This window comes from Sesamum indicum, linkage group LG15, assembly GCF_000512975.1.
Source record: "Sesamum indicum cultivar Zhongzhi No. 13 linkage group LG15, S_indicum_v1.0, whole genome shotgun sequence".
Lineage (NCBI taxonomy): Eukaryota > Viridiplantae > Streptophyta > Magnoliopsida > Lamiales > Pedaliaceae > Sesamum > Sesamum indicum.
The window spans coordinates 9,392,529-9,414,721 of record NC_026159.1 but is presented as its reverse complement, the minus strand read 5'-3'; the positions used below and the strand labels follow the sequence as shown (position 1 = coordinate 9,414,721).

At 39.5% G+C, this 22,193-nt stretch overlaps 2 protein-coding genes and 1 long non-coding RNA gene across 3 annotated transcripts; 1 reads left to right on the top strand and 2 right to left on the bottom strand.

Moving 5' to 3' along the window:
• LOC110013186 lies at positions 1,269–2,424 on the bottom strand. Its single transcript, XR_002288384.1, has 2 exons — positions 2,109–2,424; positions 1,269–2,006 (listed from the first exon to the last, which is right to left on the bottom strand). It is a non-coding gene; the product is annotated as an uncharacterized LOC110013186 (long non-coding RNA).
• Positions 10,600–11,796, bottom strand: LOC105178423. The gene is made up of 2 exons (XM_011101885.1): positions 11,479–11,796; positions 10,600–11,376 (listed from the first exon to the last, which is right to left on the bottom strand). The coding sequence occupies exons 1-2, from the start codon at positions 11,794–11,796 to the stop codon at positions 10,600–10,602; spliced, it is 1,095 nt and encodes a 364-aa protein (XP_011100187.1).
• Positions 17,999–21,349, top strand: LOC105178298 (putative B3 domain-containing protein At5g66980). The gene is made up of 4 exons (XM_020699279.1): positions 17,999–18,216; positions 19,960–20,410; positions 20,502–20,650; positions 20,766–21,349. The coding sequence occupies exons 1-4, from the start codon at positions 18,157–18,159 to the stop codon at positions 21,024–21,026; spliced, it is 921 nt and encodes a 306-aa protein (XP_020554938.1). The 5' UTR covers positions 17,999–18,156; the 3' UTR covers positions 21,027–21,349.

Below are 22,193 nucleotides of genomic sequence, written 5' to 3'. Positions count from 1 at the left end.
TTTCTTATACATTTATTTTTATTTTTACTTTTCTGTTATATTCATTTTTCGATCCCAACCAAACAAATCCTAGGTGAATTGCATAACAATAATGTAAAAGAAAATACTAAGCTAAAACTTTAAATAAATAGGACAACATATTGTATTGAATAAGTAATAAAACTTGAAATTATTATTCAGAAACATTATTAAAGGAAAATTACTTATGAAAATTTTAGGCCAGGTTGTGTTTTGTTTTTATTTTAGATTGTATTTGTTTTCATGAAAAATTGAGAATATGTTTATATTAGTTGATGGATTATATTTTATGTTGTTAATAGTATCAGATCAAAATATTTTTTTTTGTTTGATAAAAAGGATAGCTTTATTTTTTCATTATTACTAATAATTAAATTTTTTATTGAGAATTGTTAGTGATGTAATACAATAAAGAAAAGATATTTTTTTGGAATGGATTTTTTGGACGGGTTTATAAGATTTGGAACAGATTCTCTGTAATGAAAGAACATCAGTAACTTGTAAATGCTTTAAAAAAAAATTGTAACGGCTTGCCCCAAAGCTGTTATAAATTTGGGTCGGCTCTTGTAACAATCTCGACACCTATTACAATCATTGACTGGTAAATGAAAAAATGTCGTATTTAAACACAATTTTAAAAATAATAGAAGATCCTTAATCTAAATTTAAATCGTCCTTCCCCATCAGCAGTGTTCCGGGCGTCTTGTGCGTTGTTGTTGGAGGCTGGGGAATTAACTAGAGTCTGGATCAATCGAGCAATAAATGAGTGGGTAGATTTTTCATCACATACATGAACTTCTCCTCAAGCTTCGTGACTCGTTGATCGAGATTTGGGTGTGGTGGTGGCCATGGTGGGTGTAGGCAACGGTTTGGGCTATGATGGTCCAGAAGACGAGTTGTGGCCCTCTAAATCCAAATCGAAGACACGTCCCTTCTTCCGTTTCTGTTGTATACTATCTGGTTCAGGCATGTTGTACGACTGATTGTCGATAGCAACTTACTGAACAAATAAGACTTCCTTATGATCAGGGTGATAAATGATTCAATTGATTTCAAGGTTTGGTTCAAACGTCGTATATAAGTTGATGAATTTGATTTATAACTATGAAATAATGAAGCTTTCTTATACTTGGAATGGATTTGTTATATGAACCATCATATTTTTTTGGTATGAGATGATAACTTTTGTAACAAGTATATTTAAGATTTTGGAACTATTCTTGCATATTTCTGTTATACATTTTGGAATGGATTTTTGAAAAATGGACACCCACCAATTTTTTTTTTCTTTTATATATGTTCACAATCACAATGTGCAAAAACATGTATATTCTTACTCGTAATAGGGCGTGACTATATCATAGTTGCATAACACATAAGTCTCGATGAAATGACGTCATGAACCCGTAGAGCCATCTCTTCTATGAAGCCCCACTTCCCCAACAAGGATAGTTGAAATGCTATCATCATTCCTCGTAAGATCATCATTTCTACCATGCCTACTTCGCTTTCAAAGAACGTGCTGCTCAAAGTGGTGGAAAGTGAATAGCCCGATTTTTTCGCTAATGTATGCCTGGACAATGGACGCCCCGACTGTCACTTTGTTCTTCACCTTTCTTTTCAAGTCACGGAGGAACTTGTTCAAATAGTTATAATATGGTCAACAAATTCTGGAATTATGAAAATTCCAACTTCCATCAAACTAAAATCATTTCTCCTGTCATATCCAAATAAAAACTTGAACAAATTTATCGAGCACAACACATGTTTGATACTATGATTTGGGTTGGGGGCTGCGCGAACGCAAGCCCCCGCTACCACAAATTATGACGTAGGCTCCACCATTTAGACAGACCTTAGGCGAGCACCCCTCCAAAGTGCAATGGAAGTCACCAACCTAGGCCATGGGCCTTCTTGATCGCCCATCGACCCCGTCCAGGTAAGTATGTTTCAAGTTGGGATACCTTTGGCTAGTATGAGCTCCTCCCCTGCTAGTCACACAATGCTCATTCGATGTGGGATGCATGTGGATTAAAAACTTAAATTTGCAGTTTGTTAATGAGATATGAATTACTGCTGCTAGATCTCACATTGATGATGACGACGATGATGCTGCTCTACGTTTCTGTTTGACAACGATGATGATAATGCTGCTCTAGGTTTCTGTTTAGACAATGATGACAACGCTCTTTGTTTATATTTAGTGAAGACATGTAGACTAGAATTGGTGAGGTGCGCCTGGCCAAGGCAGTAGTGCAACGCCAAAGCGACGCTTGAGAGCCCCAGCAGCAAGCTGCCGTGGTGGGCTATCCCCCTAGAAAAATTAATTTAATATCATGTGGACCGATGGTCCACGTATCAGATATTAAACTGATAAGAACAGATACTACACTTGATCTTAGCCAAAAGGCCGAGAAAGGTATGATTAAATCAGTGCTGGAGCCTAATCTTTTGTAGCACCCACAACCCTTTTGTATGCTCTGTTCATTTCCGATGTGGGAGATCAGAATCAGATTTTTGAGCGAACTATATATATATCTCATTAAGTACAATGGCAAATAGTTAAGAAAAGAAATTAATCTCTGATGCTATCACGTTTGATTTCTATTTATGTGCCTGCTGCTGCAACAGCATTAATCAGCTTCCATTTCAACTGAATAATATGTATGTATGCTTCAGCAGTTTCTTGGAACAACTTATGAGACCAAATAGTACAACATATATTATATTATAGGGGCCAAAACCTTTTAGAGTTTCAGACCCTCCAAAAATTAGAGTATGCCGTTGATTGAGGCAAGCGCACGGTATTCTTTAGTAAAAGGCGAAAGAATAGTTCGCTCTGTGCTTACCTCACGGCTCCTTAATTTCTCTCCTCTTCTCCTTATTACATTTTTCTATGCTACTACATCTGCCAACCCTTTATTGCTTTCTCCATGTGGGAACAAATTAATTAGTCCATGCCTGTTCTGCTTCTTGTTAATTCATTTGTATTAATGCTCAAGGCTGTGCATGCTTTGGTTTCAATCAACATTGTCTCTCACGTACTGAAAATTAGTCTTATTATTCTGATATATTCAATGAAATAGAACACTACTGTAGTTCCAGGCATGTGTCTTCCAAAAGCTGTGAGTGCAAGAGAGATTACAAGTTCTAATTTTCCCTCATGTACCAATATATGAACAATAATATTCAGCATCCTCCTCATTTTTCTCCCACTATTCAGTATTAGTCTTAATCAATTTTTGACTCTACATAATTAATTATTTATTTTATTATATATAAATACGTGAACTCCGCCACTATTAATTATTCAGTTGAGGTGCGTTTTTAACAAAAACTGTTCTTATTTTTTAAACTGCTCCAAAAATCCATTCTTAGAAACAAAAAACGATGTCATTTTATCCAAAAATTTTGGAGCATTTTTAACAAAATCATTTCTATTTTCTAAAAAATCGCTTTTTAATTGTGTGTCAAAACTATTTTTTCAAAAAATATTAGAAAAATAAAAAATATAGGAAAAATCGTCTCAAACATGTTAATGATCAGAAAAAGTATACCATAAATTAATTAAGGTCATTGAAAACGTATAATGCATTAAATTAAATTGATATATGTTTAGAAGATCAGTATATTTGTATATATAAGATTGTTAGTCTTACATAGATGTATGTAGCATCTTATACTATTATATTGGATCGCCTAATCAGACTGTTAAAATTTTAATCAGACCATTGAAAATTATTGAATCGACAAAATACTACATTTAATGAAGTTTTGGACATTTTTGTTATAAGAATGCTGAGATATAGTAATTATACATAATTAACGAGGTTAAAAACGATTCAACTATCCATCATATCATGTGATTTTAGATCAGACCACTAGATATGTTCACATATAAAAGTATTGTTATACTTTTAAGTTTGGAATTAATCAAGGTCCCGGATTTTGAGATATCATAATCGAAAAGTGAACAAGGAATTTGTGGACATATTTAGAAACGATTTTTTGTCAATCATTTTAGAAACGGATAGTTTATACATTTAGGCACGACTTTTAATTTTAGGAACGATCAAATATTGAAAACCCATTCCTATGTTTGATTTTCTCTCCACTTTTCATTTGATGTGAAATTAAAATTTTTGAACTGATTTTGGAACGGCTAAAAGAAATTGATCATTCCTAAATTTTGATTTTTCCTCCTTTTTCATTTAGGATATTGTAATGTATTTAGGACAGATTTTTTTTTAAAGTCCGTTCAAAGGTGGAGCGGTCTTCGAAACGGTCTGTTGGTTTTTGGATCGTTTCTAAATAGGAATTCTTTTCTTATTTTTAAAAATAATTTTATTTATGTGAGAACATTATTTTGCAGATCGTCCACAAAAAATCCGGTCCAAAAAACATTCCATTCTGTAGCGGGTTTTGAAACGATTTTTGAAACACATTATTTCTTAAGTAAAACACATAATTTGGAACGATTTTTGGCATAATTGATTAAGTGTGTACTAAAACTGTTCTAAATTGTACCTAATTTTGGAATACATTTTCAAACTATCATTTTTTTTATATCCATTGTCACACATAGGAACGGTCATTGCAAGACTGTTCCTAATTTTAATAATGTGTTCAAAATAGAGTTCCAAATATTAACCGTTACTATTTTGGAGCAGTCTTTGGAACACATATTGGAATAGTTAGTTTGGAAGACATATTGAAACAGTTTGACCGTTCCAAAATTATAATCCAAAAAAAATATGGACCATGACGTCATCTATTAATATTCGTTCCTCATGTGTTCCAAAGCCTGTTCCAATATGGAACGGATTTTGGAACGGTGACCTTGTCCGTGTTAAATCCTAATTTTTTTTTTTTTGGTAATAATGTATATATTGGCTTTATTCCTATACCAACGTATATATTAGTATATAGTATTGATGTTTCATATTTCTCCACCGAATCTTGATTCAAAAGATATTAATTTATTATAACAATTTAAGTAGTTATGCAACCATTATGATCTCTTTACTATTGGGTTCAATAAAATATTCCAATCATTTTTTCTCTATGCTTTTCTCAGTTATTCTTTTTTATTCAAAAATTTTATGATTCTTCTTTATTTTGCATTATCAATATATATCAAGTGTATAATATTTTTAAAATACTCTTTTGATATGGTGGGCATATTTTAAAATGAAGGATTGAGTATTTTACTTTAATGTCATCTTATGCCTATATTAATGTATTTTAGTGCAGTTAAGTTGACTACAAGAAGGTATGCATGAACGATAAAATTTCTTTTCTCTAATTGCATTGATGTTTTGCTTTGTATAATTTCTCAACAAAATTAGCATTATGAATTTTGATTTTATTTTAAGATATACACATCCACAACTCTTTCAATTAATCTTAATGGTACTAATTTTCTCTCTTTTTATATTTATTGTTTGAACTACAAAAATAAGGTCAATGGATTTTTGAGAAAACTAACATTTGTCCTAAAAATCGTTCCAAATTGAGAGGGTTTTGAGACAAATTCAGACGGAATTGGGACACAACGTCTCGTTGTAATACTTACCGTCCCAAAATTCATCCCAAAAGCGGACAAAAAATAGTAATCGTCCAAAGCCGTCCCAATGTTATTCCAAGATTTTGGTGGATACACTACAAAAAGAATGCGGGATTTGGGGCAAGTTTAAGAACGATTTTTTTCTTTCTTTTTTTCCCTTTGAACGGTTTTAAAGTGACCGAATTAATTTGGATCGATTTTTGGAATGGTTGGCTATCCTTCCTTATAAATCACGTTACAAAATGGTTCATACCTGACCGTTTCAATTTGGGACGGGCACTGTAACACATTGCTAGATATCATTCCTAATATTAACTAATTTGTCTAAAAAATTTTACTTTTTTAATTGGAATGGACTAGACGACATCTGGAACGGGTATATTATTTATGTTGGGTTACTTTTGGAATGGTCTTTGTGATACTCGTGCCTGAATTTTGGAATTATATTTATTTGTATTGGTGATAAATATAGGAACGGTCTTTGATGATTTGTTTGTCAATCTTTCCAATAGTATTAGGCACGATTACATTTTTGTTTGGAACAGTCTTCTATAACTATTTTAGGAATGTTAGTCTTATTTAGGAACAAATATGTAAAACTATTTTAATAGTGATATTAAGAACAATCATTCTTATTTTGGACACGTACTTAAAACTATATTAGCAATGGTATTAGAAATGATTAGCCACTATTTAGGAAAAAGTTTTGAAATGATATTAGTAATGATTTTTGGAAGGTCAATGCAGTTTAGAAACACGAGTTTAGAATTTTTTTAATAATGGTATTAAGAACGGTCATTAATTTAGATCTGTAATATTTTCTTTATAATTACTAAAATTATTTCTAGTTTTTAATCTTATAACTTATCTATATGTTATAATTTTTTATTTTTATGTAATAAAATTTAATATATAATTAAATTAATTTAATAAATTTTAAATTAATTATATTTATGAATTTAATTAATTGAATAAATATGAAATAATGGAATGTAATAAATATTATGAAATATGAATAATTAATGCAACTATTAAATTAATATGAAATATTATCTTACAAAAATTAAAAAATATTAAAACCTAATCTAAACCCTACTCATCAGCGACGTCCATATCGTCCTGGTTTGAGGTAAGGGGGGCTGTCGGAGGCGGTGCTACGGTCGGTTGTGACGGTCCCGCAGTGAGGAGGAAGCCCGCATCGTCCTCATCATGACCATCATGTTAGCCATCATCGTCTCAAGGTGGCCAATGCGGTCTTCCTAGCTAGGTTTGGTTGTGGCGGTGGTAGTGTTGGTGGGGGTGGCGATGGTGATGTGAAGGTCTGGTTGGAGATCTGAGCCTCAGAACCAAGACCGAACACTTGGCCCTTGTTCTTGCACTCGACTGTAGCCAATCACATTTGTTGCTCTGTCATCGCCACCGAAGCCTCCGATTCGATCAGGCATCATGGTCCTCCGATTCGATCAGGCATCATGGTCCTCGCCGAAGAAGAGCCACGGGCCTAAATCCAAGTTAGGACCTGGTGACAAAGGCAAGGGCAAGGAGCCTGCAGAGCCTTCTCATCCCCCTCCTCCCAAATCGCAAGGCCGGCGTGTGCTGAGCAGGATGGCTAAGGAAGCCGCAGACAAGACTGGAGCAGAAGAAGATCGGGATAAGTTTTTGCGAGTGGCGCAGCTCGCCTCATGCTGGGAAGAGAGCCAGGCGGCTCTTCGAGGTAACGTGCCGCCCCGGAGTGGGATGATATGTCGAGCTCGTCCCTTTATGGCGAAGCAGGAAACGACACTTTTGCTGTATACAACTCCTTTGTTTCCGTTCGCGATCAAGGGGCGTTGGTGACGAACAGCCCTATTCAGCTCGAGGAGTTCGCTGCTCACTCCTTGGTTCAGGTACATCTATCAGCTGATCTACCTTGATTTTTCATCAGTTCGATCTTCTTATTCGCTGTCTTTGACCTTGCAGGTCATGACCTTCGTCCGGAGCCTGAGTCTTAAGTGCACCCATTACCGAATGAGTTTCATTCAATCTGACCAAAAGGTGCAGAATCTTAAGGCTCAGTTGGCAGAGCGAGACGAGGAAGAGCGAGGAGGATAATCTGCTGGCTTTGAGCGACGAGGTCCAAAAGCTGCGAGCCGAGCTCGATGCCTCCAAGAAGAAGAAAGAGATCCTCCGATCTGAACATGAAGTGGCTCTATCGGAGGCCAAGAAAGAGGCATTCGAGGCCGGGCGTGAGGCTGGCCTCGAGGAGGGCCGCAAGCGTGGGGTAGAAGAAGGCCAAGCCGGTTGCATTCCGATCGAAGAACATCAGCGCGTTTTGGCCGGCTCTAGGATGTCCGCGGTTCGTGATTTTTTTAAGACCGATACTTTCACGACCGCTCTCGAGGTCAAGTCTGCGGACTCGTTCGCCAAAGGCTATGAGACCTGCTTGTCTCAGGTCGAAAAGCTTAGCGGATTTAACGAGTCTTTTGACCACAACAAATTGGACATCTCGCTTGATGGCGACCTCCAACCTCTTCCCCCGGATCCTGAGCTGAAAGACGACGAGTTTATGGTCCTGAGGGACGAGCTAGAGGCGGAAGCTGATGCCTGATCAATCCCGATCTTCTATTTTTGTAATAGGATTTGAGCTGACTGATCAAAATGTAAATCCTAGAGATTTTTAGAAACATCATTTTTTGTAAACAGGACATCGGGGTGAGGATTTTTTATGACCCCTGTATATGACATTCTGTTAATGGAAAAATTTCCTTCCAACTTTTGGTAGCTCGCGCATTTTGCTTCTTTATCTGCCAATTGTATATCTCTCTGATCGCATGAAGCTTGCCTCCTTTCGATCGTTCTTCCAGTTGGCTCACGTAGCACATCTTTTTCGGATCGTATGTCCGGGGTGTGTCTTTTTCAGTTCGCGTTTGCTTGGGTGCGTCTTTTTCAGATCGCATGTTGGACGCGTCCTTTTCAGTTCGCGTTTGCTTGAGTGCGTCTTTTTCAGATCGCATGTTGGACGCGTCTTTTTCAGTTCGCGTTTTGCTTGAATGCGTCTTTTTCATATCGCATGTTGGACGCATCTTTTTCAGTTCGCGTTTGCCTGGGTGCGTCTTTTTCAGATCGCATGTTGGATGCGTCTTTTTCAGTTCGCGTTTTGCTTGAGTGCGCCTTTTTCAGATCGCATGTTGGACGCGTCTTTTTCAGTTCGCATTTTGCTTGAATGCGTCTTTTTCAGATCGCATGTTGGACGTGTCTTTTTCAGTTCGCGTTTGCCTGGGTGCGTCTTTTTCAGATCGCATGTTGGACGCGTCTTTTCAGTTCACGTTTTGCTTGAATGCGTCTTTTTCAGATCGCATGTTGGACGCGTCTTTTTCAGTTCGCGTTTTGTACTTAGAAGATTCAAGTAACGAATGATAATAAAGACATAGGAAGGTACACACACGAATATAAGCATGAAAACAAATACAATTTTATAAATCCCATTGGGTAAATTACAGTGGGTACAAATGTTTAATAATAACAATGTTCAACATGGACACAATCTTCCTGACCTTAAAATATACAATTGGTAATCTGCTAGAAGTCTTCGCGTATGATTTTTCTGCTGACGGGTCCTTCGTTGTTCGATCTGTTCGTTGATGGCCTTTCACAGGCTCCTTGTTCGATCCGTCAGTTGATGGTCTTTCACAGGCTCCTTGTTCGATCAGCTGGTTGATGGTCTTTCACAGGCTCCTTGTTCGATCAGCTGGTAGATGGCCTTTCACATTCTTCTTGTTCGATCTCCTTGTTGGTGGCCTTTCGTAGGCTCCTTGTTCGATCCGTCAGTTGATGGCCTTTCACAGGCTCCTTGTTCGATCCGTCAGTTGATGGCCTTTCACAGGCTCCTCGTTTTAAGCATAGAACTTCTTCAGGTTTTGTATGTTCCAAGGACGTGGTAGTTCTCGACCTTGCATGTCTTGCAGTCTATACGTGCCCTTCTTTCTAATCTCGATCACTTTGTAAGGGCCCTCCCAGGGCGGTTCCAGCTTTCCCACGTGTTTTGAGGCCTCTGCCTTTTTCAACACGAGATCTCCCACCTGCAATTGGCGTGCTCGAACTCTGCAATTGTAGCTCTTCATCATTAAACCCTTGTGGTGTAAAATTCGAGCGTATGCGGCCTCCCTCTTTTCTTCAACGACGGTGAGGTCGAAGCTTCACTCGGTTCGATTCGTCTCGGGTTCGTACTGCATGACTCTTTGTGATTCCTCCCCGATTTCTGCTGGAATGATGGCCTCGGTCCCGTTTACTAGGCAGAAAGGGGTCTCGCCCGTAGCGATTCGTGGTGTTGTGCGATAAGCCCACAAGACCCCAGGCAGCTCGTCAACCCACGAACCCTTGCTCTCGAGGCGCGTCTTCAAGTGTTGTAAGATCGTCCGGTTCGTCACCTCGGTCTGTCCGTTCGCCTGAGGGTTCGCAACTGCCGTGAAGTGCTGTACGATCTTTAGCTCCTTGCACCATTCCGTGATCTTCCTGTCCTGGAACTGCGTGCCATTATCAGATATCAGTATCCGAGGTATACCAAATCTGCATATGATGTTCTTCCAGATGAAGTTGATGACTTCCTTCTCGGATATTTTGGCCACTGCCTCCGCTTCGACCCACTTGGAAAAATATTCAACCGCCACAATGATGAATTTCTTCTGTGCCTGCGCGGGAGGAAAGGGTCCCACGATGTCGATTCCCCACTGATCGAACGGACACGCTATCTTGATTGGTTCCATCGGGGTCGCGGGCTGATGTATTAAGGAAGCATACCTCTGGCAGTTTTCACATTTTCTCACCAAGTTCTTGGCATCTCCGACTAGGATGGGCCAGAAATACCCCTGTCGCATTACTTTCTGAGCTAGCGATCTCGCCCCTGAATGATTTCCGCAGCTTCCTTCGTGTATTTCACGCATTACGTATAAGGCTCTCTCTTCATCCAAGCATTTCAAGAGAGGGCCGTCCACTATCCGTTTGTAGAGCTGGCCCTCCAACAACGTGAATCGAGCAGCTCAAAATCTGACTCTTTTCGCCGCCACCGGATTGCTAGGCAAGGTCCCGTCCTCGAGGTACCTCACGATTTCGCTCATCCAAGACCCTGCCTCTGAGACGACCTGGACTTCCGTTCTACTCGCAAGGGCCGACTGCTCGCGTACTAAGGCTGTGATTTTGCGATCTCGGATTCCATCCATTGCCGCTCCAAACTTCGACAGAGCATCCGCTTTGTCGTTCTCTACTCTGGGGACCTGCAAAACGGAGCATCTACTGAACCTCCCCATCACTCGCTGCACGATCTCTTTATATTGGGTCATTGTTCTCTCTCTCGTCTCGTATGTTCCTTCGATTTGCATTGCAGTCAACTGTGAGTCGGTAAAAACTTCCAGGTCTCGAGCACCTGCTTCATGTGCAAGCTCCAGTCCCAATACCAATGCCTCATACTCCGCCTCATTGTTTGTCACCGGGAATGATAGGCGAGCGGCAACTTCGATCTCGATTCCCCCTAGTCCTTGGATCAATATGCCTGCTCCTCCATTATTCGCGTCAGAGGACCCATCAACATGCAGTATCCATTTCGAATAGGGGTGATCAGCCGCTTCGGGTTCCTTCTGGTCGTCGGACAGCTCTGTGATGAAATCTGCGAGCACCTGCGCCTTCTGGGCTGTTTTGGGTTGGTACTCAATATCGTGCTGCCCCAATTCGACCGCCCATTTGATCAATCTTCCGGAGGCTTCCAGCTGCGACATCACGTGCTTAAGAGGGTGGTTCGTCAACACCACCACTTTGTGCGACTGAAAATATGGTCGTAGTTTTCAGGCAGTCACTACTAATGCAAGGGCGAGTTTTTCCATCTCTGAATATCGCGATTCTGCCCCCTGGAGCATTTTACTGACATAATAGACTGGATTCTGGTTGCTAGCTTCTTCTCTCACCAATACGGAGCTGATCGCGTTCTCGGACACCCCAAGATACAAAAATAATGTCTCCCCTTCTCTAGGGTTCGCGAGCAGTGGAGGCTTCGTGAGATATTCCTTCAATTCCTGCAAAGCTTGTTCGCATTCTGGAGTCCACGCGAAACTCTTGGGCTTCCTTAAAGCTTTGAAAAATGGTAAGCTTCTGTCTGCCGATCGTGATATAAATCTGCTTAAGGATGCGATCTTTCCCCTAAGCTTCTGCATCTCTTTGATCGAATTTGGCGACCTCAAGCCCATTATGGCTTGGATTTTTTGATCGCCTGAGAGAGATCTTCCAAGTGATCCTGCGACCTCCTGCTCTTCACTAGCATATCATCCACGTATACTTCCATAGTCTTTCCCAAGAGATTTCCGAACATTTGATTTACTAGCAGCTGATATGTGGCACCCGCGTTCTTCAGCCCAAATGGTATCATGTTATAGCAATAGATCCCTTTTTCCGTGACAAACGAACTCTTGTCTCGGTCTTCTTTCGCCATGTGGATCTGGTGGTATCCTTGGTAAGCATCCATCATCGAGAACATTTCGAACCCGGCTGTGGAGTCGACCATCAAGTCAATTCTTGGCAAGGGATACGGATATTTCGGGCAGGCTTTGTTTAAGTCTGTGAAATCAACGCACATACGCCATTTTCCCGAGGATTTGGGAACTAACACGACGTTTGAGAGCCAATCGGTATACTGAATCTCGGACACGTACCCGGCTCTTAACAGTTTTTCGACCTCTTGTCTGATTATTTCATTCTTGTCACCCCCAAACGATCTCTTCTTTTGCTGCACCGGTCGAGCTTTTGGGTCGACGTTGAGGTGGTGAACGATAACCCCGGGATCGATCCCCGTGAAGTCCGAGGAGTTCCATGCGAATATGTCAACATTCTTTCTCAAAAATTCTATCATGGCTAGCTTCCCTTCCATGTTCGTGCCAATCCAGGTGGTTCTCTCGGGCTCATCCGGTACTAGCTGCACCTTTTGTATTCGCCGCTGGGCTTCATGTGCTCCACTTCATACGGTCGGGGCTCCGTATCTTCTCTGACTTTCTGCTTCTTCGACCTCGGCTCTCCCTTTATAGATAGGTTGTAGCATTTTCGAGCCTCTTTCTGGTCGCACTATACTTCCCCAATCCCGTATTCGGTAGGGAACTTCATCTTCATGTGGTACGTGGAGATGACGCCCGGAACGAGTTCAGTCCTAGCCGACCCATTATAACGTTGTATGTGAATGGAGTATCCACCACCAAGAACTTGACCATCAGGGTTTTCCTTTTTGGTTCCTCTCCCATGGATACTGGCAGTTCAATCGTCCCCAGTGAGGCCACTTCGCTTCCCCCGAAGCCGACTAACGGGGTTTTCACGGGTTCGAGCCTCGCGTTCTCCAGCCCCATTCGATCCACCATGTTTTTGAAGATGATGTCCGCGGAGCTCCCACTATCAATCAACACTTTGTGAATGGTGAAGTTTGCAATATCTAACTTGACGACCATCGGGTCGTTCTGTTCTCCACTCTCCTCCAGTCTGTCTGAACTGTTAACGAGATAGCATCTTCATCCTCTACCTTCAGCACAAACTCCTTTTCTCGAATCGAGCCGGCCGCTCGAGCGCATCTCTTTCGTGTTCGGCTCGAATCTCCCGCGGTCGGTCCTCCTGCGATCGTGTATATGACACCCTTGGTGGGTGCATTGTTTCCGCCCATCGGGGCTCTGTCGGTTTTTTATGGTCCCAGGTTTCTGTCTCGATCGCGGCTTCTCGATCTGCTTCTCCTTCCTTCTCCACCGATTTTGCAATTTGGGGGCACGCGATCCCTAAAATATCCCTGTCTGACAAGCCTTTCGATCTCATCTCTCAACTGATAGCACTCCTCGGTGTTGTGCCCCCTCTCCCGATGGAATCAGCAGTATTTGTTGGAAGTTTTCTTGGAGGGAGTGTACCTCGTATGCCTGGGCCACTTCAGTAGGTCGGCATTTTCAACCATCATCAGGGCTTTCTCTCGCGACATAGCCAAGGGAGTGTAGTTGTGGTATTTTGGGATGTATTTGGGCTCCTTCCGCTTCTCTGTTTTTGGTTGCTTGTGCCCTCCTTCCCTGTTCTCCTGAGCTCGCCTGGGTACATAATCTCGTTCCCTTCGTTCAGAATCTTTCATCGCGTTCATCTCCTCTTCGTCGATGTACTTCTGTGCTAACGCTATCAGTTGTTCGACATCAGTGGGCGGGTCGCGCGCGAGGGCTGATGCGAAGGAGCTCTTTCTAAGCCCGTGAATGAGGATACTCACGAGCATATCGATCCTTAGCTCTTGCACCTCCAAAGTTTCGTTGTTGAACCGGCCCATGATTTCAAAGTTTCGTCCTCCCTCTGCCGGATGTTGAATAGATGGGTGGCGGATCTCTTCTGCTTCTTCTTACTCGCGAAATGAAAATTGAATTTGTGCACGAGCTGTTCATAAGATTCGATACTTCCACGAGGCAGATTGGTAAACCACTCTTGAGCTTCCCTGTGAGTGTGGTCGCAAACAATTTCGCCATTATCGGGGGTGACTGTCCGTAAAGATTCATCACCATTTCGAACGCAGCCACATGCTCCTACGAGTCTCTCATCCCATCATATCTCCTCAGATCGGGTACCCTGAACCCCAGCTCGACTATTTGGATGAGGATGTCGTTACAGAAAGGGGAATTCTTGTTTTGCGAGACAATCTCCCCTCACTTCTTCAGTTCGTCGATCTGTTTGGTCAGGCTGTGTATCTATTTGCCCACACTTTCTACTTCGGCCCGGGATATCACGAGCTCCCTTCTCCTCGCACGTCCATGACTGCTAGAGCCTGCGTCGGACGACGCTGGTCACTTGCTGCGACGTTCCTGTTCGCCTTGCACCCTTGATTCCCTCAGTGGTTCAACACTTTCGAATAACTGCCTCCTAGGCGTTTCCTTGACTAGGGGGGTCGTTGTTCTCCTTTCGTATTCTACAATTGCTTTTCGACTTGCCTCCTCTATCATTTTCTGTAACTCGTCAGGAGTTAGTTGGATGTTGGTTCCTGTTCCTTTCCTGGGTGTCTCCTCTTCCGCAGCATTTCTCCTCGATGAACCTTCCATAATGATAAAGAATTCTCAGATGTTCCCACAGACGGCGCCAACTGATCCGGGTCGAATTATTCGATCTCCTGAGACGATCTCACTGCAGATTGACTAACTCTTCCGAAACAGATTTTGGGTCCCCTGAGAACAAAACACGCACCGTGAGCTCGTCGGGCACGTTCCCGACAATGACCCTCCGACGCTCAAGTTAGGTTGATCGAGTGAAATGTATGCGATCTCAAAGTTCGATCTCAATTAATGCATAACAGTTACCTCATTTATGGCGTATCGGGGTCTATTTATAGAACACAGTTGTACGTCAAGTACTGGGCCACGTGGCCTTATCTTGCTGGTTCACGTTCTGATCGAACGGTCGTCATTGTCCGGGTCTTCCATCAGTCTATGCGACCCGGGTCGGGTCCTCTGCGACCCGCCCGCTATAAAACACGCGGATCCTGGTCGCGAAAATGACTATAATGCCCTTAATGAAGGGCATTTCGGTCTTTTTGCAGGGGTGATATATATCCGCCCCCACCTTTTCGACGAGGATTTTGAAGGACATTTCGGTCTTTTCGATCTTTTCGATCTTTAATGAACGCCAACAAACTTGCACTTTGAAAAAGTGGGGGAGTAATGATGGGTATATATATATCACCCCTGCAAAAAGACCGAAATGCCCTTCATTAAGGGCATTATAGTCATTTTTGCGACCAGGATCCGCGTGTTTTGTAGCGGGCGGGTCGCAGAGGACCCGACCCGGGTCGCATAGACTGATGGAAGACCCGGACAATGACGACCGTTCGATCAGAACGTGAACCGGCAAGATAAGGCCACGTGGCCCAGTACTTGACGTACAACTGTGTTCTATAAATAGACCCTAATACGCCATAAATGAGGTAACTGTTATGCATTAATTGAGATCGAACTTTGAGATCGTATACATTTCACTCGATCAACCTAACTTGAGCGTCGGAGGGTCATTGTCGGGGACGTGCCCGACGAGCTCACGGTGCGTGTTTTATTCTCAGGGGACCCAAAATCTGTTTCGGAAGAGTTAGTCAATGTGCAGTGAGATCGTCTCAGGAGATCGAATAATTCGACCCGGATCAACGACATTGATTTGTTAAGTTACTATCTTTGGGACAACAATTGGAACTACTAATGTCGTCCCAAAATACTAATGTATAGTTGGGACTTGGCCACAAATGCTTCTCTCATTTCCCTTTTCACCACATCTCTCTGCAAATACGGCGTAGGTCTCTCATTCTCCTCTCATCGCCGTCTCTCACTCTCCTCTCACAGCCGTTGCGCCCCTGCCGGCCATCATCTGTCGCTTTCTCTCTCTCCCTCTTCAAGGTCTTGGCATCTTAGTCAGTGGCAGTTTTCATTTGTTTTGACTGGAGTAGCATTTTTGGTATTTGCATACAGAAGAGATGTAGACAGATACAAGGAAATATGTTCCCCAGAGCTGTATATTCTCATCCATTTTGATGTCATGTTCGGTACTGTGCTGTAATATATGTATTTTGTGCTATTGTTTTAAGGACTACATAAAATGGCTCTGTTATCGTGTTCTCATAATGGTTTGTCATCCTTTCTATAGAAGAAGTGTTTGAAATTTCATTACGCTGAGCTTTCTGTGAACTGTAATTAAATATTTTTGTAGGGGAATCTGAAGTAGGGACCCTCAATTAACTCCTCTACTATTCTTTGTGTTTTACTTTCCAAATATGCCAAGCAAGATTTTGAGTCAATATAGGATTTGTTTGTGGTTGGTATCATGTAAGTGAAACCCAGTCTCAAACTCGCAATTCACGGTAACTTTATGCAGTTTACTGCATAATCCCCACTGCTTGAGACTTTTGAGTAGTTGAGGTTAAGTTGGCATGAAGCGATTATCTGAACCCCTACTTTGTTGTTATTTTAGTTGCTGCCATTTGGTTCCCAGTTAGAAAAGTTCCTTTTTTGATGCTGAGAGGCTCACCTTTGATTCCTTTGTTACCAGTGTTTCATGCACTACTGGTGCATGTAGTACAGCAATTAAATGATTTGGGCCAGTGAACTTCTTTGAGTTGGAGGTTTCAGGTGGTTGGTGGTCCCTTAATATATATGTTATGACACTTGCATAATATTCGAACTTGTTGAACATGGATGAGTTATGAATGGTGACATGACATAATTTTTAAGTTCTTCAGATTAATATGTATTTTTTGCCTTACCAGTTTTTTGGTTCTTGAGGGCCCTTCCGCTGCACATCCAACACAGTACAAAATCATGCGATAGTAATCATATGTTTATGTCTCCAGAATCAGTTTTTATTTTGAGTTATGTCTCCAGGTTAATTTTCATTTTGGGTTTAATTGTTGTATGTCCTTGTTTGAATTTAAATTATATATACTCTTTAAATTTAGATAATAGTGCCAACTAACTTGTCCTCATCACATAATTCAAAAAAAGTGGATTACATATATATATATATATATATATATATGAACTTTCTTAATGAGATTAACAAACTCATTTACAGATGAGTTATTGTATATAATGATATTTGATTTCATATACGGCCTGAATTAACTAGTAGTGTCTATTTACATAAGATGCCGCTCACCCGTGGATCAAAGACTACAAAACATCGACAAGCTTACTTCGATGTTTCCAATTTCCCATAGAATCTCCGGAGCTTTCCTAGCCACTATCGTTTTCTTTTTTTATCTTCTTTGTCTGAAAATAGGTTTGATTTGCTTCACCTATGAGAATGTCTACCAATTTTTCTTTTATTCATCAAAGCTCATCCTAATCTCCGTTGAGATTACTGCCTTAGCCCTGGCCTACCATATTTCTAATGGAGTTCGTCATTTATTGACGGATTTTTCTGGATTTGGACAGAAATAACTGCATCTAGTCCCGCCTCGCCCCCAGAACCTCCAATCTCAAACAACTTTAGGAAATTAAACTTATGTTGGGCAACCTATTCGACAAGATGGGAATCCAAATATTGCTCCCCGACCTAACACCGACTGCTGATGCCCAGTTGAGGAGTCCACGCAATAGCAGGACAAAGAAGCTGCACACCCTTAGACAAATTTTGCCTATTGTGAATAATTTTATGATGTACTCAATTAATTAAGTAATATGAGCAAGCATCACGTGCAACTATTGCTAGTAAGGAAGAATTAATTTTTTTGGGTAGTCTTTCCTCAACGTGTGTGTCGTAATTAATACCTCTTTCACCAAAAAGGTAAATTTATTAACCAGATTTAGTCACCTAATTTCTTGCCTACAAAAATCTCCACTCCAAGAAGAGGTAAAAAATTTACATACACCTCGACAATTTCACAAACCTCAAATCTCCCATCAATTTTAGTTCTTTTTGCAGGCAATTTATCAGATCTTCCTTTTCTCTTCGTCCCTATACATAAACCCCGTTTTCATTTTTATTTTTTATTTCCCATCATAATTAATTGTTTTTCTTGTAATTAATTCATTGTTTTTTCAGTGTAGAGCAGAATTGTGGTATCCATAATTGAGAGGATGAAGAGGCCAGCAGCTTTCTTCAAGGTCTACATAGCTGAAATCAACAACAACGATTTGGTAATTTTACTTAAGTTTTCACTCATCTCTTGATTTTTAATTATATATATATATTGCTAAAAAATTTCCTTATCAAAAGGAATATTTATAAATTAAGTTTTATTTTTTAAAGTAATGTAGAAAAATAGTCTGTGGTGTGCTGCACGTACGCCTATTTTTTTTTTCTTTTTTCGTGATATTTAATAATAAAATAATTTTTCTGCATCCATTTATGAACCCTAGGGTTTTATTTATTCAAGATGTGAGGTGGATATTTTGAACCAGGTAAATCAAGGGGTCTTATATTATTTTATTTTATTTAAATGGGCAATTCAGATTTAACTTAAAAATTAATAATTTGTCTTACTTGATTCAATTTAGAGATTTAGATTTGAATGAATATGTAAGACCTAATATATAAATGTCAAATTTCTATGGGAAGGGTTACTGGGAAAATTGATCTGTCAATAAAATTCTTATTCATTGTTATTTTTTTTGGTTGAATATGAAATAAAATTATGGAATTTGTATAGGCAAACTATTTTATGCTCAATCTTTTATTGGAAATCCATTAGTTCTTTTGACGTGTTAATTATAATTCACTTGTTAGTATTTATGGTAAACATAAATGTATTCAAGTAGGTCTTACGAGCAAACACTATGAAAGAAAAAATTAGGCGATATGTCGACAAGATGTTGTTAGCACTAAGATAAATTACATTTTCTTTTGAACTATATTTTTTTTTTGCACTTTGTCATTTAAATTTTTTTGTGTCAATTTTCCATCTCAACTTTGCGAAATTTGCACTTTGCAATATATGACCGTGTTTTTATTGATTTTTCAGCGCGTATATGATGTTGGAGGGCAATGTAATGTGATTTTTTTCACATGTCAATTGAATGTGATGCTTTATGCAAAAAGATTGATAAGAAAATGGTCATTAATGGCATAGTGCAAATTTCTTAAAATTGAAATGGTAAGTTAACACAAAAAAGGTTAACAAGATAAAATGTAAAAACGGACATAATTCATATGCAAAATATATCACTACAAATATATACAGAAATATTGTTATTATTTCAAATTTTGTCACTGTCACTTGACATTTTATATTGCCAATACCGTATTTTCAATTTAGCTTAAAAAAATTCTCAATTTTATAATTACTGTTTATGTGGGGCAAAAGAATAAAGATGTGTTTGTGTATCAAAGGAAAAGTAAATACTTGCATACAAGGATGACTCGTGTGTATGTGTAAAAATCAGTTGATCTTGTTTGAAAAGACTAGAGAATCTCGTAATAAAAATAACAAGACTTAGCATAAGAGCATGAAAAGCAAATAAACTTAAGATATCAAACCCTAACAAGAAATATGAATAAAGGGTCTCTAATATTTAATCAAAATTAAGATATCACTTCATGTTTCTTGTATAATTTTTAAGTATTTTCCTGCTAGGCAATCGTCCCATCAGACATGTTGATATAACTTCTCATTTTATATAATTTTATTTCACAGTTTTTTGTTATGTTTACCTATTTATCGAATCGATGTAGTGCTTAATTAGTTTAATGAAACATTGATGTAATCATATAATTACCATTTTTATAAAAGAAAACGAGAAAACTATTGGATATGTACATTTCAATCATAAATGGTGCAAAGTAAAAATTTCGATACAAAAAATTATAAGAAATTTAAGTTTCATGCACTGATGATGCTACTCCTTGATCTAAATTGATTTATTTATTTATTTGCATAACAGAAAATTCCTCAAGCATTCGTGCAGCGCGTCCGCAAAGCATTTCCAGAGAAAGTATACTTGAGAGACCGATGGAACAACGTTTGGCCCGTAAAAGTGGCACAAGTTGGGGATGATTGGTATATTCGCGATGGTTGGGTTAAGTTTGTGGACGATAATTTCTTGACAAGCGGAGACATTTTGGTGTTCGAGTATTTTTGTGACAGTTTGTTCAATGTGAAATTATATGGATTATCCGCAACTGAGAAGAACGTGTCCCGGCCCCTTATACTTACGGATGGAGACGAGCAGGAACAGGATTCCGAGGAGGAAACTGAAAGTGAGGATCATGATTACATATTCAGGAGACGAGAACGAGATAATTATGAGGATGATGAAGAGACTGAGGATGGAAATTGCCGTCTGGTCCATCAAGAACACAGGCATGAAGTACGTGAACAAGTTAATCACACGGGTAATTTAGCAGTCTTCTTGCAACATAGTCTTATCATTTTGTATTTAGCTTATTCTTACCAGATGATCTAGTGGGAATTAACTTTATGTAGATGTGGGTGGTCCTAATAGAAACAAAGCAGGACAATGGATAAACTTCAGTGGTAAGTATGGCATGGAGATCTTCCAAGCTGGACTGTTGGAACAGCCGACGAATCCTTATTTTGTCACCAAAATCATGCCGAAAAGGAAGGGCGACTTGGTGAGGTTTAATATGGCACAATTATAGCATTATATATATGTAATAGAATTGAAGGTTGTTATTACATTTCGTCCTATGTATCCACTTCTAAGACAATCCCTTCATCTGGTGATAGTTTATTCCCATGGATATAATCAAATATAGCAACCTTGACTTCACACAAGACATGACGTTGGTTGATCCTAAAGGGAGGAAGTTTCATGCAAAGTGCAAAAAATGGAAGGACGGAAGGATGGTAGTCGCAGGAGGCTGGAGAAGCCTATGCAGATTGAACTTCGTGGAACAAGAGGACAGATGCATCTGTGAGTTCGTGCAAGGAGAGGGCCGATGCCTACTCCTCAATGTCACTTTCGTCCGTGCACGCGATCTGCGTTAGTGCTGAGACTGAAGAGATGAAGGGAACAAAATAGGAAAGGTTTTATCAAGAAGAGTTATTTTTGTGCAGTGTTTGCCTGGACGACTTCTGATTTTCAACAATGAAAAATTGATGAGAAATTATCGTGCAGTTATATATGTGACGTGCCACATTTCAGTTTGTCATGATGAACTTAGATTTTCAAATTTCCTATTTTTGTATTTGGATGGAAGGATTCCGGCAATGAATTTAATTAGAAACATAATTATGTACCAATCTAAATGAAGTCTATGTGATATTTTTTGTTTGATTTTATGATTAATGGTGAGTTGCATGTTGTTATTGATCAATGGAAATGATATGGCATATCAAACGAGTTGAGTGTTGTGATTGATGATGGGATGTCATACGAGTTGTGTGTTGTGTGATATTAAGAAAAAAATGATGAGATATTACGATTGAGGTGATGATAGCCGACAAATACCATTGAGTGATACATTCTAACTTAGTAGGCAGAGCCCTAAGAAAATGAACTATAGTGTCAGATATTATGTATTGGACTGATAAATGATTGTGGGCATGTGTTATTTCTTACATATGTTGTTATTATATGATGAATATTTGCTAGTTGGTGTGATTGTATTATGATTAACTTATTGCATATGTGTATATATATAGATTGATTGACTATACTTATTGAGTATGCAACTTATTTCTTGCCACATATTTTTCAGGAGATACGTCACACTGCTTGGATTTTGAGCCGTACCGTCACTCTTATTAGGTGGGTCAACCGTGACATCTGAAGTCGAGATTTTGGACAACGTGGTTATTAAACATACTAGTCTTTTATTGGTTTTGCATTTAAAATTTTGTACACTTGGCTGTTGCATTATCTTCTTGTAAAAGTTATGCACATGAGTATATCAGTAAAAAGTAAATATAAACTTTTAACGATATTTATTATCTCTTATGATATTTACATATTGTATTGATAAAAATAGAATTTATTTTACAAGTTCAATGAAAATTTCTTATAAATGGGTTGAAACAAAGAAAGAGTATAATAATTAGTGTACTTAGGTGTAGTGACGTAGGGGGTGCTACAATATGGCCCCTCGTCGTAATATGAACTATGCCCAATATCAATAGGACATGACCTCGTGTCATCATCATGTACACACTCTT